The 27,840-nt window shown below is 54.7% G+C and overlaps 1 protein-coding gene across 4 annotated transcripts; it reads right to left on the reverse strand.

Annotated features, from left to right (window-relative positions):
- Positions 1–8,718: 8,718 nt before the first annotated feature.
- Positions 8,719–15,700, reverse strand: LOC101138917 (protein MOST-1). Of its 4 annotated transcripts, none has more exons than XR_010133055.1 (3): positions 13,744–15,700; positions 12,448–12,509; positions 8,719–9,193 (listed from the first exon to the last, which is right to left on the reverse strand). XR_010133055.1 is itself a non-coding variant. In XM_063704539.1 (2 exons), the coding sequence occupies exons 1-2, from the start codon at positions 12,308–12,310 to the stop codon at positions 9,970–9,972; spliced, it is 246 nt and encodes an 81-aa protein (XP_063560609.1). In that variant the 5' UTR covers positions 12,311–12,441; the 3' UTR covers positions 8,719–9,969. The 4 variants fall into 4 exon arrangements, 1 of the variants encoding a protein (XP_063560609.1); XR_008678412.2 differs by having other exon boundaries at positions 8,719–10,131; XR_010133056.1 differs by lacking the exon at positions 13,744–15,700 and having other exon boundaries at positions 12,448–13,734.
- Positions 15,701–27,840: the final 12,140 nt, after the last annotated feature.

Consider the following 27,840-nt stretch of genomic DNA (forward strand, 5'->3'; position numbering starts at 1 on the left):
GTTCCAGTTTGAGGGCCATGAAGCTGGAGACCCGGTGGGGAGCTGAAGTTCCAGTTTGAGGGCTGTGAAGCTGGAGACCCGGTGGGGAGCTGATGTTCCAGTTTGAGGGCCGTGCAGCTGGAGACTCGGGGGTAGCCGATGTTGTAGTTTGAGGGCCGTGCAGCTGGAGGCCCGGGTGGGAACCGATGTTCCAGTTTGGGAGCCATGCAGCTGGAGGCACTGCGGGGAGCAGATGTTCCAGTTTGATGTTCCTCCCTGGGTCTCCAGGTGCACGGCCATCAAACTGGAACATCAGCTCCCCGGCCCCCAAACCGGAACATCAGCTCCCCGCCGGATCTCCAGCTGCAAAGCCATCAACATCAGCTCCTCCCCGAGTCCTCAGCTGCACGACCCTCAAGTTAGAACATCAGCTTCTCCCCAAGTCTTCAGCTGAGTGACCCTCAATCTAGAATATCAGTTCCTCTCCGGGTCTGCAGCTGCAAGACCCTCAATCTAGAACGTCAGCTCCTCCCTGAGTCTCCAGCTGAAAGACCCTCAAAACGAACAACATCAGCTCCTCCCCGAGTCTTCAGCTGCACGACGCTCAATCTAGAACATCAGCTCCTGTCTGGTTCTCCAGCTGCACGACCCTCAAACTACAACCTCAGCTCTTCCCCGAGTCTTCTGCTGCATGACCCTCAATCTAGAACATAAGCTCCTCTCTGGGTGTCCACCTGTAGGGACCTCAAATTAGAACGTCAGCTCCTCCCAGAGTCTTCAGCTGCATGACCCTCAATCTTTAACATCAGCTCCCCTCCGGGTCTGCAGCTCCATGACCCTAAAAATACATGAGCAGCTCCTCCCTGGATCTTCAGCTGTACGACCCTCAAACTACAACATCAGCTCCTGTCTGCATCTCTAGCTGCAGGGCCCTCAAACTAGAATATCAGCTCCTCCCCGAGTCTTCATCTGCACAACCCTCAAACTAGAACATCAGCTCCTGTACAGATTTCCAACTGTAGGGCCCTCAAACTAGAACATCAGCTCCTCCCCAAGTCAGCAGCTGCAAGACCCTCAAATTACCACCTCAGCTCCTCCCGGAGTCTTCAGCTGCATGACCCTCAATCTTGAAGATCAGATACTCTCCGGGTCTTCAGCTGTAGGGCCCTCAAACTATAACATCAGCTCCTCTCCAAGTATTCAGCTGGATGACCCTCAATCTCGAACATCAGCTCCTCTTCAGGTCTGCAGCTGTAGGGCCCTCAATCTAGAACATCAGCTCCTCCCTGAGCCTTCTGCTGCATGACCCTCAAACTAGAACCTCAGCTCCTCCCGAGTCTTCAGCTGTATGACCCTCAAACTAGAACCTCAGCTCCTGCCTGAGTCTTCAGCTGCACAACCCTTAATCTAGAACATCAGCTCCTCCCCGAGTCTTCAGCTGCACGACCCTCAATCTAGAACATCAGCTCCTCTCCAGGTTTGCAGCTGCAAGACCCTCAAACTAGAACATCAGCTCCTCTCCAGGTCTGCAGCTGCAAGACCCTCAAACTAGAACATCAGTTCTCCTACAGTTCTGCAGCTGCAAGACCCTCCATCTAGAACATCAGCTCCTCCCCGAGTCTTCACCTGCATGACCCTCAAACTAGAACATCAGCTCCTCTCCAGGTCTCCAGCTGCATGACCCTCAAAGTACAACATCAGCTCCTCTCCGGCTCTGCAGCTCCAAGATCCTCAAATGAGAACATCAGCTCCTCTCCACGTCTGCAGCTGCACCGCCCTCAAACTAGAACATCAGCTCCATTCCGGGTCTGCAGCTACAAGACCCTCAAACTAGAACATCAGCTCCTCTCTGGATCTGCAGCTGCAAGACCCTCAATCTAGAATATCAGCTCCTCCCCAGGTCTTCAGCTGCATGACCCCCAAATTAGAACCTCAGCTCCTCCCCGAGTCTTCAGCTGCACGACCCTCAATCTAGAACATCAGCTCCTCTCCAAGTGTGCAGCTGCATGACTCTCAATCTAGAACATCAGCTCCTCCCCGGGTCTTCAGCTGCATGACCCTCAATCTAGAACATCAGCTCCTCTCCAGGTCTCCAGCCGCACGACCCTCAAAGTAGAACATCAGCTCCTCTCCAGGTCTGCAGCTGCACGACCCTCAATCTAGAACATCAGCTCCTCTACCTGTCTGCAGTTGCAAGACCCTCAAACTAGAACATCAGCTGCTCTCCGGATCTGCAGCTGCTAGACACTCAAACTAGAATATCAACTTCTGTCCAGGTCTCCAGTTCCGTGACCCTAAATCTAGAACATCAGCTCCTCCCTCAGTCTCCAACTGAAAGACCCTCAACGCGAACAACATCAGCTCCTCCCCGGGTCTGCAGCTGCATGACCCTCAAATTAGAACATCAGCTCCTCCCCGGGTCTGCAGGTGCATGACCCTCAATCTAGAACATCAGCTCCTCTCCGGGTCTGCAGCTGCATGACCCTCAATCTAGAACATCAGCTCCTCTCCAGGTCTGCAGCTGCAAGAACCTCAAACTAGAACATCAGCTCCTCTCCAGGTCTCCAGCCGCACGACCCTCAAAGTAGAACATCAGCTCCTCTCCGGGTCTGCAGCTGCAAGATCCTCAAACTAGAACATCAGCTCCTCTCCAGGTCTGCAGCTGCAAGACCATCAGTCTAGAACATCAGCTCCTCTCCAAGTGTGCAGCTGCACGACTCTCAATCTAGAACATCGGCTCCTCTCCAGGTCTGCAGCTGCAAGAACCTCAAACTACAACATCAGCTCCTCCCCGGGTCTTCAGCTGCACGACCCTCAAACTAGAACATCAGCTCCTCCCTGGGTCTGCAGCTGGAAGATCCACTAACTAGAACATCAACTCCTGTCTGGGTCTCCAGCTCCATGACCCTTAATCAAGATTATCAGCTCCTCTCTGAGTCCCCAGCTGAAAGACCCTCAACACGAACAACATCAGCTCCTCCCAAAGTCCTCAACTGCATGACCCTCAAACTACAACATCAGCTCCACCCCGAGTCTCCAGCTGCAGGACCCTCAATCTAGAACATCAGCTCCTCTCCAGGTCTGCAGCTGCACGACCCTCAATCTAGAACATCAGCTCCTCTACCTGTCTGCAGTTGCAAGACCCTCAAACTAGAACATCAGCTGCTCTCCAGATCTGCAGCTGCTAGACACTCAAACTAGAATATCAACTTCTGTCCAGGTCTCCAGTTCCGTGACCCTAAATCTAGAACATCAGCTCCTCCCTGAGTCTCCAACTGAAAGACCCTCAACGCGAACAACATCAGCTCCTCCCCGAGTCTTCACCTGCATGACCCTCAATCTAGAACATCAGTTCCTCTCCAGGTCTGCAGCTGCAAGATCTTCAAACTAGAACATCAGCTCCTCTCCAGGTCTGCAGCTGCAAGACCCTCAAACTAGAACATCAGCTCCTCTCCAGGTTTGCAGCTGCAAGACCCTCAAACTAGAACATCAGCTCCTCTCCAGGTCTGCAGCTGCAAGATACTCAAACTAGAACATCACCTCCTCTCCAGGTCTGCAATTGCAAGACCGTCACACTAGAACATCAGCTCCTCTCCGGCTCTGCAGCTCCAAGATCCTCAAATGAGAACATCAGCTCCTCTCCAGGTCTGCAGCTGCACCACCCTCAAACTAGAACATCAGCTCCTCTCCGGGTCTGCAGCTACAAGACCCTCAAACTAGAACATCAGCTCCTCTCCAGGTCTGCAGCTGCATGACCCTCAATCTAGAACCTCAGCTCCTCCCCGGGTCTTCAGCTGCACGACCCCCAAATTAGAACCTCAGCTCCTGCCCGAGTCTTCAACTGCACGACCCTCAATCTAGAACATCAGCTCCTCTCCGGATCTGCAGCCACAAGACCCTCAATCTAGAACATCAGCTCCTCTCCAAGTGTGCAGCTGCACGACCCTCAATCTAGAACATCAGCTCCTCTCCAGGTCTGCAGCTGCAAGATCCTCAAACTAGAACATCAGCTCCTCCCCGGGTCTTCAGCTGCACGACCCTCAAACTAGAACGTCAGCTCCTCTACAGGTCTGCAGCTGCAAGACCCTCCAACTAGAACATCAGCTCCTCTCCGGATCTGCAGCTGCTAGACACTCAAACTAGAACATCAACTTCTGTCCAGGTCTCCAGTTCCGTGACCCTAAATCTAGAACATCAGCTCCTCCCTGAGTCTCCAACTGAAAGACCCTCAACGCGAACAACTAAAGCTCCTCCCCAAGTCTTCAGCTGCACGACCCTCAATCTAGAACATCAGCTCCTCTACAGGTCTGCAGGTGCATGACCCTCAATCTAGAACATCAGCTCCTCTACAGGTCTGCAGCTGCAAGATCCTCAAACTGGAACATCAGCTCCTCCCTGGGTCTGCAGCTGCATGACTCTCAATCTAGAACATCAGCTCCTCTACAGGTCTGCAGGTGCATGACACTCAAACTAGAACATCAGCTCCTCCCCGAGCTAAAACACCTCTCCCACCTGGATCTCCAGCTCCACGAGTCTCACAGAACAGCCACACTGGCTCCTTCATTGTCTTCAGCTCCACAACCTAAGACATGAGTGGGAGCACCGGCTCCTCCCTGGACCTCCAGCTCAACAACTCTCATAGACTTAAAAGGCAGCACCTGCTCCTCCCCAAGGCTCCATCTCCACCACCCTCAGATTTGAACAGCGGTAGCACCACCTCCTCTCCAGGTCTTCAGCCCCACGTCCCTCCCTGAACAATCCCTTCTCATGAAATTCAGCAGTCAAGAAATCTGCAGCGGAAGTAAATGAATAAAAGTTTTGTTTTCAAATCGATATCTCTTTTATGTTCATGAGTTAACTTTTCTACTTTCCATTAGCCTTGCAATCTACTTATGTCCAATGTGAAACAGAAACACACCATTTGAAATCACGTTTAAAAACTTAGTAATGTTTTTCAATAAAATCATCACACAGCTGTAGACACGATCTTATTTCTCTCTGCCTGTGCAGAAGTTTTATGAAAATTCAAACTATGAATTTACTTTGTTGAGATTCCCAGAATACACATTAATCCCAACTGTTACTCCCCTCCTTAAAATCTTTTAACACATTCCCATCACCTGAGCATAAATGCCAGCTCCCATCCACAGCCCAAAGTGCCCAGCACGGCCCTGCCCTCTGCCCTGGTCTATGGTCTCCCCTCTTAAATGCCAGCACCATCCACAGCTCACAGTGCCCAGCACGGCCCTGCCCTCTGCTCTGGCCTAAGGTCTCTCCCCTGTGCCGTTCCCTTCCTGACGGACAGGCCTCTGTCCGTTCCTCAAACCACACAGGCTCAGGCCTGACTCCAGGCCTTTGCGCTTCTGTGCCCTCTGCCTAGGGTGCCTTTCCCGGGCTCTGCATCCTCCTCTCAACCCGCTGAGCTCCAGCCTGCTGGTCGCCCCTCAGGTGGATGAACACACGGTGTCCTCTCGCCCCACCAGCTTTTGCACAGGCTCTTCTCTGTGCCAGACACACACCCTCTCTATCGGGGTTTACTCTCTAAATACCATTCATCCTTGCAGTCTCCACTGAAATATCGCTCCGTGCCCACGCCCCTCCCTTGGACTTAACCTTGGTTAGGTTGCCAACCCCCGTCTCCTGACTCCGGGAAGCTAGATGCTCTCCTAGCACTCAGAACTTGCCCATCGCCACATTTGCACACCCGTGGTTACTGGGTTAGGTTGGTGCACAAGTCATCGCGGGTTTTGCCATTACTATTAATGAACTGCAGCACCGGCTCCTCCCCGTTTCTTTTGTTTTTTTTGCCATTACTTTTAATGACTGCTGCACCAACGTGTTAGAATCATTAATATTTATCCATCCATCATCTGCCTTCCCCTCTAGAAAGGAAGCTCCACGAGAATAGAGGCCAAATCTACTCAAATCACTCCACATTCCCACCACATTGTTTGTCAATAATCATTTACCAACTGACTGATAGAGAAATGCCTTCCCTGTCGCTGGGATGAGGCACATGACACGCCCCTTTGAAAGTCAATTCCATGGACAGTTAGCATTTGCTCTTCACTCCTGCACCCGTGGCGTGGCTGGGCTTAGGCTGATCTAGTCTGGCTTTGACTCCAGGCTGAGGATGGGAACCATGCCTGCTCCACATGCCTCTCATCCCACAGCCAGAGCCGCCGTCCCCTGGGGCATGTGCATCTCATGGGGAAAATCAAGAGCCTTAGAGGGCAGGCCTGGCAGTGCCCACACATTCCAGGCTTCTGCTTGTACCATGTCTGTGAAAATCTCGTTGGCAGAAGGAAGTCACCCAGCCATGAGCAACACCTATGGGATGGATAAGTCCATCCACCCTCCCTCGGGCCCTGGCAAGGTTGTGGCTATGTCATACTCTTACGGGGGGAGTGAAAAATTGAGGCCCAACATTAAATCACCCACGCAAGAAATGTCAGCCTCTGTCCCCGCGCTGGAATCATTCTTCACCAGCGGGTTTGCCTGAATTCCCTTTGCAATGGTGTCTGCAGGTTTAGCCCAATGCTGGTCCCCGTGGAGGACACAGAAGCCTCAATGGGCCTCCGTCTGTTGGGAAGAACAAGATATTAGCTTGGTGCAAAACCACCGCAAGCCCCAGGGGGCCCTTGCACCATGAGACAGGAGAGGGGCAGAGAACTGTGGGAACTCAGGAAAGCTCACATCCCCAGCCCCTCCCGTGCATCCCCAGCCCTTCCGCTGTGACCCCAGTACCAGCCCTCTCCCCTGCTTGCCCCATCTCTGCTTTCTTTTTTTCATTTTCTTTCTTTCCTTTTTTTTGAGACGGGGTCTGGCTCTGTCACTCAGGCTGGAGTGCAATGGCACGATCTCAGCTTACTGCAACCTTCACCTCCCAGGCTGAAGCAATTCTCCCTCCTCAGCCTCCCCAGTGGCTGGGACTACAGGTGCATGCCACCATACCCAGCTAATTTTTTTTTTTTTTTTTGTAGAGACAGGATTTGCCATGTTGCCCAGGCTGGTCTCAAATTCCTGAGCTCAAGTAATCCTCCCACCTCAGCCTCCCAAAGTGCTGGGATTACAGGCATGAGCCACCGAGTCCAACCTACTTTATTTTTCTCCACAGTACTTGGAACCTTCTAATGTACTAAGGACACGTGTATTTTCTTTCTTGTCTTCCCTAGAACAGGAGCTTAATGTGGGCAGGTATTTTTGTTGATCTCATTTATCACCCTCTCCCCAGTGCCTGGAACAGGGTCTGGCACATGAATGGAGTGTTCTAAATAAATATTTTTAATAAATAAATGAAATATCCTACAAGAGAAAGCTAGTATCTGGAACTCACCCATCAACAGAACCTAAAAGCCAAAGACCTTTAGCCTGTCTCTGCCTCTGAACACACCCAACCCCGGAAGAGCCAGCAGAGGAAAAAGAGCAACAAAGGTGGGGAAGGGAGCAGGTGGTGCCCACCAAGTAAGGAACCCTGAGGCTTAGGCTGAACCCGAGCTGGAGAAGGGACTAATCTAGGAACTGGGTGTGAGATTAAAGTTTAGATTTGTCTGGCCTGGATTTTGTAACACCTAAACAAGAGTTATTCTATTCTTTTTTGGTTTTTTTTTTGAGATGGAGTCTCACTGTCCCCCAGGCTGGAGTGCAGTGGCGCTATCTCAGCTCACTGCAACCTCTGCCTCCCAGGTTCAAGTGAATCTCATGCCTCAGCCTCCCGAGTAGCTGGGATTACAGGCGCACACCACCATTCCTGGCTAATTTTGTATTTTTAGTAGAGATAGGGTTTCACCATGTTGGCCCCCTGGCTCACGCCTGTAATCCCAGCACTTTGGGAGGCCGGGGTGGGCAGATCACGAGGTCAGGAGATTGAGACCATCCTAGCTAACATGGCGAAACCCCATCTCTACTAAAAACACAAAAAATTAGCCAGGCGTGGTGGCAGGTGCCTGTGGTCCCAGCTACTCAGGAGGCTGAGGCAGGAGAATCGCTTGAACTCCAGATGCAGAGGTTGCAGTGAGCCAAGATCAATGCCATTGCACGCCAGTCTGGGTGACAGGGTGAGTCTCCATCTCAAAAACAAACAAACAAACAAACAAAAAACCTTCAAATGAATGTAAGAATTATTATTTTTTAAAGTACAGCTTTAAAAATGCCCCTTACAAATACATCAGTGTTATATTAAGGGAAACCCACATCAGAAGCACAAAGTTAATTTCTTATAATTCCAAGAAATATGTGAATGTCAAAAAAAACCCCAAACACCCGAAAAGGGATCAAACTCAAGATAGTTTGTAACATTTTATTGCAAAAAGAAGGGCAGATAACAGTCTTCTTCATACCTGTTCACCACAGTAATTTTTAGCAGCTCTCCTGTACAAAGAAGTCTCATCAATGAATCAGCGTATGGGCCACAAATACCTTCTCAGTGCGGTTTCACCTAGAATACGAGCACTCAGAAGCACAAATTTAACTGAAGTGAGAAACCACGCCATTTTGTAGCTTCAGTTTTTCTACCAGTAATATATTAATTTCTTGAAATAGCCTAATAATTTAGTTCTACTATCAAAACAGAAGCCCAATCTGGGAGAACAATTATTATACAAGTCAAACTAATTTCAATCATATTAGTATAGGAATTCATATTAGTATAGGCTAATAATTCATATTAGTAGAGGCGGGAGGATCACTTGAGCCTAGGAGTTTGAGACCAGCCTGGGCAAGACAGTGAGACTCCATCTCTAATTTTTTTTTTTTAAATAAAGAAATTCAGAGAGGAGAAGGAAGCAGATTGATATGTGTCTATCCAAGGACAAATTTTGTGTGCCTGTACATATAACACAACTATGAACTTTCCTTCATGCAGCTCACAATCTAGTAGCGAGAGGGAACTACGAAAACATGAGCCCCACGGTGAGGAAAAAGGCACACATCAGAGAAAAGAAAAATGCTGCGATGATCCAATGGCAGGAGCAGCGCGCATCCGCTTTCTTTGTTTTTTTGAGGTGGGGTTTCGCTCTGTCTCCCAGGCTGGAGTGCCGTGGCTTGATCTCAGCTCAATGCAGCCTCAACCTCCCAGGCTCAAGTGATCTTCCCATCTCAGCCTCCCAAGTAGCTGGAACTACAAGCGTGCACCACTACACGTTTACTTTTTGTAGAAACAGGGTCTCACAACGTTGCCAAGGCAGGCATCCTGAAGGGTGGGTGGGGCTTCATCCTACAGAGATGAAAGGCACAAGCAGCTCAGAGCCCAAAGCAAAGGGGTGGAGGACAAGGGCTTCTTCAGAACAGAGTGGCTCGGCTGAGACACCCAGTAGGATGCCACCAGGCAGAGGTGTGGTGGAAAAACACAGGGCCACAGGGTGAATGCTCACATGTGAGGAGCAAACCACCACAGAACACAACAGGAACACGGTGTACTAAATCAGGCTTCAAATCGCAGCCCTGCAACTTCAGAGCTACCACAGGTAACCCAGAAAGGGAGCACGGACAGCACCGCCCACTGCCTGAGGCTATGAGATGGACCAGAAACCTGTGCTTACTAACAACCTGCCTTATTCCAGAAGGAATTCAGAAAACACAAAGACACTCACAGTACAGCAAAATAAAGTAAATGTGAATCATGTTGGCTGAGGAGAAAGTGAAGAGTCTAAGACTATGTCATAAAGTTTACCTCTACTCTAAACTCTCATTACTGGCAAGCCACCAATCTGACTTTAAGTTTTCTAGCAGCTAAATTGAAGAGGAAAATGTAATCAGGTAAACGTTTATAAGATGCAAACAAAACAGAACAGCCACCACAGTTGCTGAGAACACGCGCAGCTCCAGCTCCAGGAGAAACAGGGTGGCCATCTCCTGGGGCTGCCCCGCAGCAGGCGTGTGAGCCCCAAAGCCAGCGTCTCTCAGGATGAACGGTGACTACGGGCTTCATGGGGCCACACGCCTCCAGTACAAGCTGAGGAAATCTCCCAGGGCAATTCAAGGAACAGGGTCTCACAATGTTGCCCAGGCTGGTCTCAAACTCCTGGGCTCAAGCGATCCCCCTGCCTCGGCCTCCCAAAGTGTTGGGAGGTCAGACGTGAGCCACTGCATCTGGCCCCGCACGCACTTTATAGAGGAGGGCTTTGCATCCTGTACGGCCGGTGGGGCTTCATCCTGCAGAGATGAAAGGCAGAGGAAGCTCAGAGCCCAAGGTAAAGGGGGGCGCCTAACAAAAGCGACTCCATTGGGACCACGGTGAGAGGGTCCCGATACACAGCTTGGGTTAAGCCAGACACTGATTTCAAAGTATCTCAGGAATGGTGGACTCAGCACCTGTCAGGCAATTCTCTCTCTCAAGCAGGCTCCTGGTAGATATTTAGTAGCAGCTGAAATCAAGATTATGTTCTGACTGACACTTGCTGATGGTTAAAGAGCTATATATGCTTTGAGGACCAGCTGAACTGGGGCAGGACTAATGCCCTCTGGTGAAAATACAGGAATCCAAACACACGAGTCAGAGCAGGAGGTGTCTCCCCCACCCCCAAACAATAATGCTGACCTTGGATTTGGGTTAAGTGCCTAGCCCAGCGTGTGAGTGTTGAGTAAGTGGAAACATCATCACCATCATCAGGTAATGGAAAACCATCAAAGCTTTGAGCTGGCTTGTTAGCCAAGAATAGTAGTAGTGTATTAGCTACTACTAATACTCACAGCTGACAATTACTGAGCACTTGCTCTGTGCCAGGAATCATGGGAAGCACCTCACATGCATTTCCTCAATTCTCCCTCCCAGTAACGGCACGGACACAAAACTGGTAGAGCCAGGACTGGAATCCAGGCAGGCCCCAAGGCACTCCAGTGGAGCCTGCCAAGGTGGGCAGGCTACCATGCTAATGAGGTCCAGTATTTGACCACCACTCCTAGTTGAGCAAGTTTAACAGAAAACCTAAAACTAAACTTAAAATCTAACAATTTGAGCAAATGCAGAAAAAGCAGGCTGTTAAAATGGATCATAAATCTTGCATCACTCGCTGGAAAACCACTCAAAATAAACGTCTCTGAGACATGGCCTCTGAGGAGGGCACTCCGTGTGGCTCGTATCACCCTGGTGACAAACCACGTGAACCTGGGTGGTCACCTGACCATACTGAACAGACGATGCACAGAGCCATTTGCATCCACTGTGGCCAACATTTAGGAAGTTTTAAGCTAAGATGTGCCAAATTGTAGCCTACTGGATTCCAGGTTCTCTTGACATCTCTTTCTAGTAGCCATGGCTTGCACTTCCCCGAGTATAAACGAACTGAGATGCAAATTAAAAAAAGGATTTAAGAATAATGAAAAGACAAAAATCAAGAAAGCACAATCACTAGTGTAGAGATAACAGAATTTCTGAATTCCCTGAAAACAATCTATATAAATGCATGTGAAATAATACACCAGCATCTGTGGCCCACACGTCACATATCAGGAACGGATGTCAGAATATAAGGTAAACATGTCACTCTGAAAACACAAATCCTCACAAATCATTAGGCAGTAAGGCTGAATCCAGCACCCCCCCACCCACAGCGCAGCGAGGCAGTGTCTAGCAGCCGCAGTGCTCCCCGCGCCCCAGTTCAGTCTCTGGCAACATCAGGTACTTCCCACTAAGAACGAGGAGCCTTTCAACATTTTCACAACATCTCAAAACTGACCCCTTTTCTAGCTTCAATGGCACGGATCTGGAAAGGCAAACTATACACAGAATCAGAAAAGATGACTGCCCCTGAGGGATTACAGAAAAAGCAGCAGTCAGGTGTTCAATGAAGTAAAATGTATCCAATGAGAGCTCAGGGGAGGGGGATCAATTGAGCTGAAACTGGCAAGAACGTAACTCCAGGGAGCTCACAACACGCAAGGACCCGGATTTCCCGCTGCCTGAACGCCCAGTATTCGCACACTGATAAGAACGCCTCCCCATAACTCCCCTGCCAGCGCCTCCAACACCCCCAATCCTTTCCCCAGGAACCCAGTCCCGGTTTCTGCAGTTCCTCTAACAGCCACGTTCCCACACAAGTGCTGCCTGAGCTCCCCAAGCCCTCCAGCAATCACCCCCCAGTGCCTTCGAAGGTCTATTCAGAGAAGTCACCAAGCTGCAGTCACCCAGGAAATTCAAGGACCTCCAACTGACCAAAAGGCTTTCGGCTGGACAGAGCTAACCTTCCTATTCCCCTCCTAAACCTACAACCTAGTTTTCATTTCTCAAGAAGCCTTTCCCTGTGCTCACGCACGCAGTTGTTAGCTGGCTCGGTGAGGCACTCCAAGCAGTAACAGCGGTAGCCACAAAATAAACCTGAAGCATCTCCACCATGAAGCAGTAATAATAATTTGTCCTAATGATTCCTTTGTCCTTGGAAAATCAACTTCAGGAAGAAAGTTATCCACTAGTGAGCAGGGCAGACTCGCGGCTTCTTGGTCCCGAGGCCCAGGTCCCACTGGCCCACTCACCGTTGGAGACAGCTTGCTGAAGCTCGGCGTCCGATATCACTCCACTCCTGTCTTTATCAACCCTACAACATCAAGAAGACCAAATAAGCTGGCGATCGAAAGTTCAGGAAAAGCAGAACAAACGTCTCCTGTCAACCCTGCACCGACTCTGGAAGGCTCCCTCCTGGAACCTCCGCCTCTCCCGTCCCGCTGAGGAGTACAGGGGAATCGAGGAAGTGTCCCAGGAGCCACGTCCAAGTGTGGTCTTCCCCTAAGAGGCCAATCATCTTTCCCTCTCTTTTCCCACCTCAATCCTTCCCTTCCTTCCCCTCCTGGCCTGTCTGAATTCGCCATTTGCACCAGCTTCCCTTTCTCACAAACAAGAAAAGATTCCCTCAGATAACTAAGCCATTCCCTGGCCATGAGTTACTACAGTTTCGGCCATTCATTCAGTGGAAAAGCGACCAGGGACAGAAGGCGCCGCCATAAAGGTCACTTGGCCCGACCAGACTCCAGGTCGCTGCTTCTTCCTTGGCTGCTGCCATTTTAACAGCGGCCCAGACAGTCTATTTCCGCTTTCCCCAAACAAGCGCCCTGGAGACGCTCCCCCTGACGCCTGGAGGCGAGAAACAGGGCCTGGCCTAGGGGCCGGTGGCCGCGACCTCGGGTCTGCAGTGGCGCAGTCTGCACCTTGGGAAGGGCCCGACGCACAGGACAGGGACCCGGCAGGAGGCAGGGGCGGCCACAGGAGACCGGGCAGGGGACGGGGGAGACGGCGGGGGACCCGGCAGGGGACGGGGGCGGCCGCGGGGGACCCGGCAGGGGATGGGGGCGGCCGCGTCGGTCGGGGTAGGGGTCGGGGGCGGCCGCGGGGGTCCGGGCAGGGGACGGGGGAGGCCGCTGGGGACCCGGCAGGGGTCGGGGTCGGCCGCGTGGGTCGGGGCAGGGGTCGGGGGAGGCGGCGGAGGTCGGGGCAGGGGACGGGGGAGGCCGCTGGGGACCCGGCAGGTGACGGGGGAGGCCGCGGGGCAACCGGCAGGGGTCGGGGTCGGCCGCGGGGGTCAGGGCAGGGGACGGGGGAGGCCGCTGGGGACCCGGCAGGGGTCGGGGTCGGCCGCGTGGGTCGGGGCAGGGGTCGGGGGCGGCTGCGGCGGAGGCGGGAGGTGCCGGGGCGGTGCCAGGTCGCAGCTCTGGAAGACGTTCCACAGGAAGCTGTGGTCGGGCAGCGCCCCGCCCGCAGCAAGCCCCGGGCCGCCCAGGGCCGGGGCGGTAGGAGTAGGCGGCCAAGGGCCAAGGCGCGCGGCTGGGCTGAGGCACCTGCGGCCGCGGGAGACCTCTCAGGGCGACTGCGCTTCCGCCTCTGCCGGGGGCAGGGCCTGGCGTTACCGCCACTTCCGGGGGCGCAGGAAATGCGCGTTGTCCGGGATCCTCCGGCGCAGGCCACCTGCGCGCGGGGCGGGAAGGCGCTTGGAGAAAATGTCCCGCGCCGCGACCCGGGACAGGCAGTGATGGAGCAGGGATTTAGTTTGCCTTTTAGTTCTTGTATAAAAAGAAGTTTTGACGTGAATATGATTCACGCTAACAGTCGGAAACTCTGGGCGGGGCGCGGTAGCTCACACCTGTGATCCCTGCGCTTTGGGAGGCGGAGGCGGGCGGAGCTCTTGAGCCCAGCAGTGCGGACCAGCCTGGGCAGCGTGGCTAGACCCCATCCCTACAAAAATTACAGCAAGTAGTCGGGCGTGGTGGCGCGCTCCTGTGGTCCCATCTACTCCATGGGCTGAGGCGGGAGGATCACTTGAGGTCCAGAGTTTAAGACCAGCCTGGACCACGTGGCAAAACTCTGTCCAAAATACAGAAATTAGCAGAATGTGGTGGTGCATGCCTGTAATCCCAGCTACATGGGAGGTTGAGGCACAAGAATCACTTGAACCTGGGAGGCGGAGGTTTTAGTGAGCCAATATCACATCCCTGCACTCCAGCCTGGGTGACAGTGCGAGACTCTGTCTTAAAAAACAAAACGACAACAACAACAAAAAACTCCCACTGAAATGCACTCGTGACACCTAAATAAGCAGTTTAAAACCAACCATTATTTTAAAATCACTCTGCTTTTAAAGACATCTCAGTGGAAGTAAACGTGTTTCAATTGATGGCATTATTTGCTAAACTCTGGATGAATGTTTTCTCTCTGCTTGGACAAGCTCCCGGGTGTCGAAGGGCAGATGGGTTGATGAGATTGCATTTGGCACACATTGTCTCACACACGCACAGCCCGACGGTGTTTGCTTACACGGAGGCCCTCCATTCCCTCCCAGAGCAGGGAAGAAGATGGTCAGAGTGGGACCAACTCCCTGGGAGAATGGCCTGCAGTGCCCCATCCACAGCAACCTTTCTGGATTTTTTGTCAAGTTCATCCTCGTTCTCTACAGAAGACAAAAGTATCCAGAGTTCCACAGAAAACAGCTGGGGACGGGCTTCCTCCTCTCTGTCCCCCACCACACTCTCTTTCAGGCTCACCATGAGATGGCTTTGCCATGTTGCAGGTGGAGGATGGAGGAGTCCTGTGCCCAGGTCGCCATGGTCCTGAACCAGAACTGTGTAACAGGTGGGAAAAATACACCAGAAGAATGTTCCCCTGAATTTGTGCTTTTCTGTTATAATTAGACATGCAAGGCAGAGAGCTCTTGACACAACTGTGTGTGCAAGTGGGTCCTGTCCTGGCAAACGCGTAGCCCTGGCAAACGCGTAGCCCTGTCGCCAACTGCTGGTGCTGGGTGGAGGGCTGTAAGCCTCCTCTTTTATCCTGGCCAGAGAGAAAGCAGTTTCACCTGCACACGCATGTGGGGTCACTGCCTTATCGTGAAGCAGAGTGACCCCTTGTTCCCATTACTCTGAAGGAGCAAAAATGCGTCTCTGGAAACCCTCAGAAGGTTTTCTCTGGAGTCATCCACACTCATGGGGTGCATTTGATGAAGCCTTGTGAGTGACACCTGAGTGACCTGAAAGGGGGCAAGAAGGTGAGACCCAGCGCAACCCTCCGACCCCGACAGCCGCGGGGTTTCAGAAGCTTGACTGTACCACCTCCTTCTGGGGATCAGCCTCTACGCCTGTGTTTCTCTGGTGTGAGTGATTTGTGAACTGTCTGGGTCAGGTCCTAGTACTTGTTTTTGACTCACAGGTTTGCTTTACCCCACCCCCAGCACTTCATCCATGAGGTCGTTTGTGGACACGATGGTTTTGGTAACGGTTGAAGTAAATATGTAGCTGTAAAAACACAATGCATATGCATGTGCTGCCTAAAGCTTCTTGGGAAGCCAGGGCCAGGTCACCCCAGTTTGGGACAAATCCTCACCTGCTCTATAAGACCAAGAATTCTGGTCCTCTGCAGGCACTGGGGGAAACGGCCTCTGGGTGAGAACCCGTGAGTGGAGCGTGGAGGGCTCTGGGGTCGGCAGCATAAGGGCCCCCCATGAAGGCATCCACACCGGAGCCCAGAACCCGCCTCAGGAAGCACATGCAGGGTCTCCTGCAGGTTTAATCTGATGGATGCTGCTGTGTCTTCCCAACAACCGGGAGACATCAGCTAAAACCAGACTCTTAAAAGAGTTTTTCTACAAGAGCATGGCAGTGCGGGTGATCAGCCTGCTCTGGCCAAGTGGCCAGGGTGCACATGGCTGCAGCTGCTCTGTGGGTGATCTGCCACCATCTGTCCAAATGCCAAGTGCACTTGCCTGGCATCCCACACTCCTACAGCCTACTCACGCACAGAGACTGGCGCAAGAGTGCAGAAATGGGCAGCCTTCAAGTTCAAGGCTGTCTGTTAGCACCGTGGCCCTGGCCCCTATGTCTTCAACATCAAACTGGCTAAGTCCACCGTGGCTCCCTGGGAGGCAGAGCACCCGCTGCTGTCCAGAGCCAGGGGTGGCTCCAGTGTATGGCTGAGGAGGCGGCTCTCAGGTGCACCAGGTGTGAGTCAGGACCCGGCTGGTGCCCTGTGTGTGGGATCTCACGCCGTGTGTGTGGGTGCCCGTACCCTGTGTGTGGGCTCTAGTGCCCTGTGTGGGTGCCCGTGTACTGTGTGTGTGGGTGCCCTCATGTCCCGTGTGTGGGTGCCCATGTCCTGTGTGTGGGTGCCTGTGTCCTGTGTGTGGGTGCCCATGCCCTGTGTGTGGGTGCCCATGTTCTGTGTGTGGTGCGCCCATGTCCTGTGTGTGGGTGCCCATACCCTGTGTGTGTGGGCTCTTGTGCCCTGTGTGTGTGGGTACCCTTGTGTCCTGTGTGTGGGTGCCTGTCTCCTGTGTGTGTGAATGCCTGTGCCCTATGTGTGAAAACTTGTGTGCTTGCTTTGCTCCCAGCAGAGGGAGGCTCCCTCTGTGCCATCTGCTCTGCCCATGCGTTTCTCTGGTGCTGCTTTCCATGAACATGGCCGGGGACTGACACTGGCTTGTCCACTCCAAGGGCCCGGGGTTCTGCTGAGTCATGGATAAAATCATTGATTCGAAAACTCACCATCAACTGCTGGGGCTTCCAGGGAAGCTAGGGAAGCCCATAATACTCCCATGCACCTGCAAACCCAACACCATTCCCACACTGCCACGACTCAGAGGTTGGCAGTGTGTGGTGGACGCCAGTTGTGGCAAGGCGTGGGCAGGAGCCACTGAAGAGACTGTGGGCTTCCCATGCAGGAGAATCCGCCCTTTCCCGGCAGTGAGACTTGTCCCTGAGGAACCCACCTATGTGCACTTAGGCAGGGCCCGAGCTCCTGGCCTCCTGGTTCTGCCTGCCATGAGATCATCCCACCCAGCGCCTACCCCTCCTGGCCTGCAGGGGCCTTTCTCTCGGCCCTTTTCCTCCTCACAGGCAGGGGAAGAGTCGCAGGCAGTGAGGACATAGTGGCCAGGCCCGCTAGATATGCAGGGGTGTCCACATGAAAATGTTGGTGCGTGGTCTGGTGAGTTTTAACCTCTGGCCTTCTGTTTCCTGAGTTCCACCTAAGGAGGTCATGTGTGCTGAGGCCAGGCAGCCACTGGAGGCGATGGAATGCCAGTCTCTTGGGTGCTCCAGTGAGCCTGTTCCAGGGGCCTCTGCGTCCCCTCCCTCGCTGCTCTGAGCTTATTGTCCCTGGGAACAGGGCAGGCAGCACTCAGGCAGGTGATGGCCAGAGACGCACTTGGACACTGTTTAAGGGGGCATTTCCCTCAACACGGGCAAATCCGCCAGGGACACGCCCTTTGATCCTCCTTCCATTTCAGCCTCATGGACCAGACATGGCAAGAGGGATGGGATCAGCCCTGATTTGGGCAACTGGCACAGCCTGGTCACTGACTCAGCACACGCCAGCGTGTCCTAGGTGCTGGGCTAGTGCGGGGGCAGCTGGGGTTGGCTGTTGTGAGCTGCTGCCCTGGAGGACACAGCTGCCCCGTGGCTGCCACAGCAGCCAGCTCTGCAACCTTGACCATCAGCGTGCAGGTCCCAGAGCTGGGAGGGTCTGGCGCTGTGCACCCCGACATCCCCTCACTACCCCACCACCTCTCCCTGCCCTGTGGTCACCACAGTTGCCGCCTCTGCAACCTTGACCATCAGCATGCAGGTCCCAGGGCTCAGGGGTCTCCCAATCCGTGCACCCCGACATCCCCTCACTACCCCATCGCCTCCCAACCCATGCACCCCTACATCCCCTCACTACCCCACCGCCTCCCAACCCGTGCACCCTGACATCCCCTCACTACCCTACCGCCTCTCCCTGTCCTGTGGTCACCACAGCAGCCGCCTCTGCAACCTTGACCATCAGCATGCAGGTCCCAGGGCTCAGGGGTCTCCCAACCCGTGCACCCCGACATCCCCTCACTACCCCACCGCCTCCCAACCCATGCACCCCGACATCCCCTCACTACCCCACCGCCTCCCAACCCATGCACCCCGACATCCCCTCACTACTCCACCGCCTCCCAACCCATGCACCCCGACATCCCCTCACTACCCCACCGCCTCCCAACCCATGCACCCCGACATCCCCTCACTACCCCACCGCCTCCCAACCCATGCACCCCGACATCCCCTCACTACCCCACCGCCTCCCAACCCATGCACCCCGACATCCCCTCACTACCCCATCGCCTCCCAACCCATGCACCCCGACATCCCCTCACTACCCCACCGCCTCCCAACCCGTGCACCCCGACATCCCCTCACTACCCCACCACCTCTCCCTGCCCTGTGGTTACCACAGTTGCCGCCTCTGCAACCTTGACCATCAGCATGCAGGTCCCAGGGCTCAGGGGTCTCCCAACCCGTGCACCCTGACATCCCCTCACTACCCCATCGCCTCCCAACCCATGCACCCCGACATCCCCTCACTACCCCACTGCCTCTCCCTGTCCTGTGGTCACCACAGCAGCCGCCTCTGCAACCTTGACCATCAGCATGCAGGTCCCAGGGCTTGGGGGTCTCCCAACCCAGGCACCCCAACATCCCCTCACTATCCCACCACCTCCCAACCCATGCACCCCAACATCCCCTCACTACCCCACCGCCTCTCCCTGGCTCTGCCTCTGTGTGGCTCCTCTCCTACTGCTGCCAGAAGGTTTTTGTAAAGCCGGACTCAGGGCGTGCGTGGCCTCTCCCGCTCCCGCGAGGCACGTGGCACGTGGGCTCCCCGTCCCCTCCAGCTCAGCAAACACACAGAGCATCCAGGAGCCACGTGGGACCACAGTGTCCCATGGCCGGTCCCCCAGGTCCCTTGGATGTCTCACCCTGGTGAGCCCCTCGCTCCAGCGCCCTCCAGGAAGCCCCCGTCTCCCCATACGGAAGGGATCTCTTCCCTCCTGAGCCATCGGTGCCCGACCCTCCCTCTCTGTCGCCCCATTTGTGGCAGGTCAGCCACACCCGTGAGCCCCGGAGCTCTGTGAAGGCCGTCACGGCTCCTTATGACGGCGCCCAAACAGTGCAGGTGGCTGGAAGCTGTTCCCTGATGAAAGAAAGGAAGAGGAGAGGAGGAGGGAGGGAAGAAGGCCTTTTCTTGTCCCGAGAGACTTCTGTAGGAATTTTTGGGTGATACTGAGCATGGTAGACCCAGGTCATCTTTCCATGAGAGGGGCCAGAGTACCGCAGGCTCAGCCACGGTCAGGGGCTCAGGGCGCCGGGGAGGCATTCGCGTGGGCTGCCCCCACGGGCCGCCTTTGCCACCAAGACCCACTCTTCCAGCCAGGCCTTGGGCCGGCCCTGCTTTCCCTTCAGACAAGGTCTTCAGTCCACGGAGAGGATGGCCCACCTCCTGCCCCTGGGTCAGTGCGCAGCCCCAGGGAGGAGCTGTGTGAGCCTGGGAGGTGCTGGGGAGCAAGGGTGCTCCACCAAGGGAGGCAGGAGGCCGGAGACCAGCCCAGCCCAGGAGGAGCCTGGCCAGGAGTCCCACCAAAGCCACTGGACCCGGGGAGCCTCCAGTGACCCAGCCTTGGAGGGTCAGCACTGTCCCTAGGACAGAGTCTGCTTCGCACACAGGTCTCGCTGTCTGTGGAGGCTGCAGGCCCCGATGCCTGGGCACACGGACTGACGGCAACCCTCGGGGTGGGAGGCCCCAGATGGGACTTCCTGGCCTGCCCGGGGTGGCGGGTGGGGTGGGGGTGGGAGAGGATGGAGCGTCTGTGTGCGTGTGTGAGAGCCTCAAGGATGGCATGTCTGTGAAGATGGCTTCTCCCAGCCGCAGCTGCCTTCCGTGTGTGAGCAGCGGTGACGGAGCCGTGACCGCACGGGACAGCCTTTGCCGTGTGGTTTTCCCGCCTCTGATCCCTTTCCTGGGCTGAGGAGCCTGGCTCTGGGGCTCAGGGTGTGGGGTTCGCCAGCACCAGCTCCTGCCATAGACATCCTGGTGGCCCTGGCACAGGCGCGTCCTCCAGCATGGTTCCTAGACCCCCACGCAGGACCCCTAGGCCCCTGAGGGTCGGCAGGAGTGAGGCAGGCAGTCACCAACTGCCCTTGGGTGAGGCTGGTGGCCGGGGGGGACCCAGCAGGTGCAAGCCAGGCCACCCCCAGCAGCCGCCGGAGCCCATGTCTTTCCCACCACACAGCACAGCCAGGACATGGGGGTCAGGCCATTACTTATGCTTCTAGTCCTTACCCACAACTCACCCCTAACCTATGCCTGGCTGTGGTGCCCGCAGCCTGGGCTCCACATAAACACAGGCCAGGAAGTCCCATCTGGAGCCTCCCACCCCAAAGGTTTCCGGCAGTCCGGGCTCCCCAGGCACCGGCCCTGTAGCCCCCACAGACAGAGAGACCCGTGTGTGAAGTCCGGGCTCCTCAGGCACTGGCCCTGCAGCCCCCACAGACAGGGAGACCCGTGTGTGAAGTCCGGGCTCCTCAGGCACTGGCCCTGCAGCCCCCACAGACAGAGAGACCTGTGTGTGAAGAATCCGTTTGAGGGACAGTGCTGACCCTCCAGGGCTGGGTCCCGGAGGCTCCAGTGGCTTTGGTGGGACTCCTGGCCAGGCTCCTCCTGGACTGGGCCTGGGCTGGTCTCCGGCCTCCTGCCTCCCTTGGTGCAGGATCCTTGCTCCCCAGCTTCCCTGGGAAATCCGACGCCTTCTGATCCTGCATGCATCCAGCACCCCTGACGCTGGCGGAGTTGCCTTTCTGCGTGTATAGCTCCTAACAGGGCAGCACAGCCGTTCTGAAACCTCACACGTCCTCACTGGGGTGGCTGAGGCTGGGCCACCTGGTGTTCACCTCCTGACCCTGGAACTGTGCAGAGAACCTCTCTTCAAATAGGAGGCAGGTCTTTGTGGCTGTGTTTAAGTTAAAGATCTTGAGATAAGGGGGTCATTCTGGATTAACTCGTTGGCCCTACATGCATGGCAAGTGTCCTTACACAGAGGCAGAGGGAGGTTAGACGCAGACAGAGGAGGAGGCCGCCTGGAGACCGAGGCAGAGGTGCAGCAATGCGGCCACGGCCCAGGGACGCCTGGAGCCACAGAAGCTGGCAGAGGTGGCAGGGTCCTCCCCTGGAGCCTCTGGAGGGAGCACGGCCCGTGGACTCGATTTCAGACCCCTCCCTGCTGAGCGGGGAGAGAATGAGTCCCTGTTGTTTTGAGCTGCGCAGACTGTGGGATCTGCCGTGGCAGCTCCAGGACCCTCAGACCTTTGGCTCAGAGCCCCTCCAGCACTGAGCAAGACGACCACTCAGGGCTGCCCCTCCTCGCCCAGCCAGCATGTGCCTCGCTGCTCACCCGACCCCGCAGCCCTCAGTTACAGATGCCTGCCCGGGATACGTGGGACGGGGGCTGCGGCTTCCCTGGGGACGGGGTGCGTGGAGCCTGCCTGCAGCCGTGTTCCTGTTTAGGTGCTGAGTGAAGCTGGACCTGGGTGAGACGGGGCATTCGGCCCAAGGGTCTCTTGGGGGTCCATGAGGACTCTGTTCTGACGATACTGCCCTCCTTCCTGAGGCTGCCGTGGGGCTCCATGGAGGCCATGGGGTGGTGAGGACGGAAGAACACCTAGGCTGGGCTCCTGGGACCCCAGCAGCAGCTGAAGGCACTTGGAGCACCACAATTCCCACCCACGGGCCAGGCAACGCCAGAACCGTCCCCAAAGAAGGGAGCAAGGAGACACGGCCTTTTAGTGATAATATCATAACCAAAAAGTTCTTTAACATTTTTTCATTTTCTTCTGTCACTCAATATTTTTAAAATTTTATGTCCTTTTTTTATTATTTCACCCATCTAATCATTGCCATCTATACCAAACAAAAAAATCTATGCACTGGTGTTCACAAAGCATTTAAGATGCCTGTGAAATGTAATAAGAACTAACTGCAGCTGCACAATATTCCCTCGTATGTATGTTATCACCATGCTGACGCTGGACACTCAGAGCATTTACAGGTTTTTATTATAATGAATTCCGCAATGAACGTCTTTCTATATACATTTTTGTGAGTACTTTGCATTATTTCGTAAAATAAATTAGAAGAAGGAATGATGAATTGGAGAATGTAAACACTTGGAGCTTTTGAAACACACAGTTTTTATAAATTAGAGTCTGTAGTTTTAATTCAGGGAGATTGTTGTGTCTCAGAAGATTTTTCACGGTGAAGTCTCACCTGACGGCCCTTCCTCGTCCTCCGCAGAGCCGTGTGTGTAGGGCCCAGGGTGCGGACTGGGCAGTTCTTCAACACAGTGAGTGGTAGCGGGAGTCCCGAAAGTTCTCAGGCCTTGTCTCCATGGAGGGCGTTTTGTGGCCTCTCCCAGGGCAGCCGGCAGGAGCCAGGCGAGAACAGATGCGTCTGTAGCAGGAGGGCGTTGATGCCTCTGAGGTTGTAGCGAGGTTGGTATTTACCTTTTCCTCCTGGTCCATTCTGAAGCTCCAAATAACGGTCAGTTTAATACAGAGACACAATTACAGCAAGCATCTAGTGTGAGGCGAGTCACGCGTTTTGGCCAGAATTACTCAGGGCATTGGAAAATCACAAACCTTTTCAAGTAACTTGCAAATTGCTAGCATTCTCTCTGCAAGACAAGAGATGCTGTCTGTGCCCTGACCCCTGACTCCACACCCCAGCTTGTTCTGCCCCTTTCTGATTGTTCTAAGTAACTGACATACTTAGAGCAGTTTAGAGCCACGTCGTGGCCTTTTGAGGCCAGCATGCTGTGATATTTTCCTACAGAGCACGGTCACTTCCAGAGGTGAGAGAGGCACAGAATTCTATTCTGAGAATCCCTGGGACGCACGCCGCGGTGGCTGTGAGTATGAAGGCAGATGCTGCGGAACAGCCTGGAAAGGATGTGGGGTCCGTGGCCCCTGGCAGTGCCCGGAGCTGAGCAGCCACCTTCCTGGAGGAGAAGGCCTGGGCCAGATGCCTGAGAATGACACACGCAGGCCCAGCTGTTCTTCAGAGATACAGAGCGACCCACCGTCTGCTTTGCTGGGACTGTCCAGTGTTCGCAGGGAAAGTCCTGCATCCGGCACACTGGGGTGGTGGCTGCACCAGCTGAGAACCAGTCTCTGATTTTCGGGGTGAGAAAAGTAGAGGTGGGTGCTCTACCTGAATGCTCACCAGCTCAGCAGTGCAGCTGAGCAGTGGACATCAGTCAGACATCTCTGTGAAGTGTTAGCGGGAAAAGTATCATGGAACCATTAGCAGCCGCTTGAGGTTAGGCCCAAACCAGTGGGGCCCACTGCATCCAAACACTTGGGGCCACCTGCCGTCATCGGGGGTGGCCCTCCTTTCTTCTGAGCGGGGATTCTCTTCCTGCCTGGAGGGAGCAGTTTGGCTACAAAGCTGCCTTTTAGAGCGAGACCCCGTCTCCCCTCCCTGCGTTCCCAGGACTTTGTGAAGAAGAGAAAGTGAGTGGCCCTTCCTTTCTCCTGGATCTCGGCTGTGGGGCTGCCCGCTGCCCTCCTCCTCTCACCCTAGGCTACCTGACCCGTGGAGGCCGGCCTGAGACAGACGCATCCCCAAACACCAAGTGCCCCGTCTTCTAGGCCATTCCAGGGACTGATGAGTCAACATGGGCTTCTTATCCTAATGTTTTAATTTGGAACTCTGCTATTGATCTGATGTTTACAAAGGAATCCATGCATGACATTAAACTGTCAAAAGAGAAGCCTGCACCCTGCGAGAATTCCTGCCTGAGATACTGTCTTTTTGTGAGTGTAAGTGCAGAGAGAGCCTACGCAAACCACAGGACACCAGAGCCACCGCCCTGCCCCTCCAGGCTGCCGGCACTCGGGCTCACCCTCTCTGGAGGAGCCATCATTCTGGCCTCAGATTCTCCTTCCGAAACACTGCAAATAGAATGTCAGGCAAAGAAAGACAGAGCCAGGCACACATGGAGAGATGGCAATGTGAGTATAAGCGGTGAGAAACCCAGCGAATGAAAACGTCTACACGAGAATGCGGACGCAGCACCCTCAGACGCCGGCTGCAGAGAGCACTGGAGACTGTCCGTGAGAAGAAAAAGAGAAGGCCAAGAACTTCCGTGGAGAAATAAAAATTACACAAAAGGAAAGATTTGTGTGTTTTTCCTTTGCTGATTGTATTCTTCCTATTCTCCCTCCACTTTCTTTCTAGAACTCCAACTTTTCTCATTGCGTTCTCTCTTTTCTCATTGCAGTCTCTATTTCCATGCCTATTTGTAAATGCAACACAAAAATGATTGCCTGGAAAAAATACAAGCAACGTTTCAGAACTCAGTAAGTGGGTTTAAAAATAGTTTAGATATCACTGAACAATAATGAATAACTAGAAAGTAGGTCAGAAGAAGATTCTCAGAATGAAGGACAGAAGCGTAAGGAGGAAAATAGAGCAAGTGTGAGGGACTGAACCGTGCCCTCCCAGAATGCACATGCGGAAGCCTGGCTTAGTTCTGGCTGCCATAACAAAATGCCATAGACTGGGGGCTCAGAAACAACAATGCATTTCTCACAGCTTTGAAGGCTGGGGAGTCTCAGATCAAGGTACCGGCAGATTCCGTGTGTGGTGAGGACCGGCTTCCCTGCTGTGTCACTGCGTCCTCACGTGGGGGACGGGGGAGGGGCGCTCTGGGGCCTCTTTTATGAGGACACTGATCCCATGATCAGCGGTCCACCTTCAGGACCCCGTCCCCTACCGCAGGCCCCATCTCCTAACACCATCGCCTTGGGGGTGGGGATTTCAACAGATGAATTTCGGGGAACACGGACATTCAAACCCTCACAAAGCCCCACCCACTGAGGTGAACTCTGTCTGGAGAGAAGACATTAGGGAGGTAATTAAGGTGAAGTGCAGCCAGCAGGGTAGGGCCGTGATCCGATAGGACTGGAGTCCTTATGAGAAGAGGAAGAGACACCAGATTGTGTGCGTGTGTGTGCACGTGTGTGTGTGTGCTCATGTGTGTGTGAACACGTGTGTGCACAGAGAAAAGGCCTCGTGCACACAGGGAGCAGGTGGCCCTCCATGAGCCAGTAAGAGAGGCCTCACTAGACCAACCCTGTCCCTATGCTGATCTTGAACTTGCAGCCACCAGGGTTGTGGAGCCCCTGGTCTGTGGTGCTGGGTTATGGCAGCCGTACTGCCCCAGTGAGACGGGAAGAGACAGCAGACACAATGAGAAGACACCACACATGGGCGGGGGCTCTCACCACTGGTCTTCGGTGGGGACAGGGTCTGCTAAATGCTACCCAAAGGGCCTCTGGAGAAACCCTGTGAGATGATCATGTTCTGAGAACCCCAGAACCTCACAGAAGCCTCTGCTCCTCCCGACCTCCCGCCAGTCTGCCCCTGAAGGCGGAGCAGCTCTACCGAGTGCCCGAGCGCCTCCTCTTTCCCGTGTCTTCTCGGGGAGGGTGTGACTCCGGCACAAGCCAGAGGAGTCCTGGTGGAACTGACCGGATTTGGTTTTTGAAAATGTGTAGGTGGAGAATCCAATGCGCCCACTTGGGTTTTCAAAACGTGGGCATCTTGAGTGCGGGAAAGGAAGTGCCTGCCGCTCCCCAGGGCACCCGGTGGCATCTGCAGAGGGCGGGGGGCAGCCGCAGCAGGCCTGCCGTGGTGACAGCAAATAGCCAGGCGGCCAGGGAGGCTCCTGCGGTGACAGCCCCGGGTCACAGGGTCAGAAGCAGCCCACCGGGGCCGGGGTGGCTTGCGTCAGTTTGGGAACATTTTCAGCCATTACCACTTTAAATACTGATTCTGCCTATTCTTTCTCTCCTTCCCAGAATTCCTTAGAATTGAGATCTGCATCCCAAGAAGAGCAACCTCCTCTCTTTCCTTCTTGCTTTTTCTCTTCCCTCCTGCATTTTCATCTGTCTCCCTGTGTTTCTTGGTGCCTTTGCCCCTCTGCTCTCATTGGCAGGCATCTAGCCTGGGCCTGATGCGTGGCTGCGATGACGGTAACTGGCTGTGTAACCAGATCCTGACGTTTGATCCGTCACCATCCAGCGAGGGTGGATGAAGCCCGCCTCGGACTTGCTGTGCAGAGGGGACGGGGTCAGGAGCCGGCTCCCAGGCCGACCGCGGCCTTGCAGGTGATGTGGGAAAAGTCGCGGAATCCAGCCATCTAAACATCACACACGCATTAACTCCAGCAGATGCGAATGGTTGATGTTGGTGATGCTGGTAGCCAGCTTCACGCTGGCCTAATACCCGGGAGGGTGACTGGCTGGGACACTGTGGACCTGAATCTTCCTCGGATATGCTCATTGCAGAACGAAGGTTGGAAGAAAGCCGTTCTGGTGACTTGGCCAGCCTCACCAGCCTGTCCCCTCCTCAAGCACACACCTGCCCTCACTCTGTGCTGTCTCTGGGACGGGATCACATTTGGAGCTGGCCAGGTCTCTACCTGGTCTCTGATGGTCTGACCTCCGGGAGGACACTTCCGTCTGCCTGCCACACTTGTCCTGGCTGCAGTAGGTTTCCTGAGACTGGACAGGAGCCCCGTCCATGCCCAGGAAGATCCCAGCTCCCCTCAAGACTCCTGTGACCGCTCCAAGTTCAGGTCCTCAAAGTCATCCTGACTCCAACCCCTGGCTCTGCCCCCGGCTTGGTTCTGCTGCACGAAGACCCAGACCCCAAGCCTGGCCCCACAGTTCTCCCCAAGTTCAGAATTCGGTGAACCTACCGAGGGCGGGGCCGGGGAGCAGGGGCGATCGCGTGCAGGAGACCTTCAGGGGAAGGGAAGACATGGCTCCCAACTCAACTTGCTGCTATTTTAGGGCTGGGCTGCTACCAAGTGCAGCTTCCAACCGAAGGGCCTCGGCCCCTGATTCCCTGCAGAAGGCGGTGGCATCAGCACATCCTGCTCTTAGCACCTCTGCTCCTTCCACCTGCCCCAGGGGTGCCCTTGGGGGGCCTGGTCCTCAGGGTCTTCAGGGGAGCGTGGCTGGGCTCCCTGCTCCCTGTGACTGCATGCCCACTGGGTGGTGACTCTCCCAAAGGAGGAGGGTCTGAGGGCCTCCGGGCTCTCCTGGCAAATACTGGGGTCAACAGAGCTGGCACGTATCCCTCTCGGCTGATTTCCTCCTATTTTTTAATGGAAACAAACAAACAGAAAAACAAAACAAGACAAAATTTCTAGACAAAAAGGCTTTTTCACATAAAATTATGAATGTTGCAAGGTTTCACTACTTGTCATTCTAGGAGGGGGTACAGAGAACTTGCAACACCTCCCCAAGTAAAACCAGCCAGGGTTGTCTTTGCTGGTCCTGCTGGTCTCCGTGACAGGGATGTCACAGGGCCGCAAAGAGGGTTCCAAGGGCCCCAGCTGGTGCCCACCTGCCAAGAGGGAACTGCAGAGCCTTGGCCTCTGGGCCAACAGCTTCCCTCTCCCAACTGCTGCTCACTCCAGCCACCCAGGAGTGAAGCCAGGTGCCTTTCCTCGTCCTGCTCCTGGTCCCTGGTTCACCTCACTTCTGGCCGCCTCAGTTCCTTGCTCCATCTCAGCC

The sequence above is a fragment of the Gorilla gorilla genome, chromosome 2 (assembly GCF_029281585.2).
Source record: "Gorilla gorilla gorilla isolate KB3781 chromosome 2, NHGRI_mGorGor1-v2.1_pri, whole genome shotgun sequence".
Lineage (NCBI taxonomy): Eukaryota > Metazoa > Chordata > Mammalia > Primates > Hominidae > Gorilla > Gorilla gorilla.

Excerpts from the sequence above, each read along its gene's own strand:
- LOC101138917 (XM_063704539.1), bottom strand. The coding sequence starts at position 12,310 with ATGGTGGAGATGCTTCAGGTTTATTTTGTGGCTACCGCTGTTACTGCT. Across the intron at positions 10,132-12,226 it reads GCCAGCTAACAACTGCGTGC|GATGAAGCCCCACCGGCCGT; the intron begins GTGAGCACAGGG and ends TCATCTCTGCAG.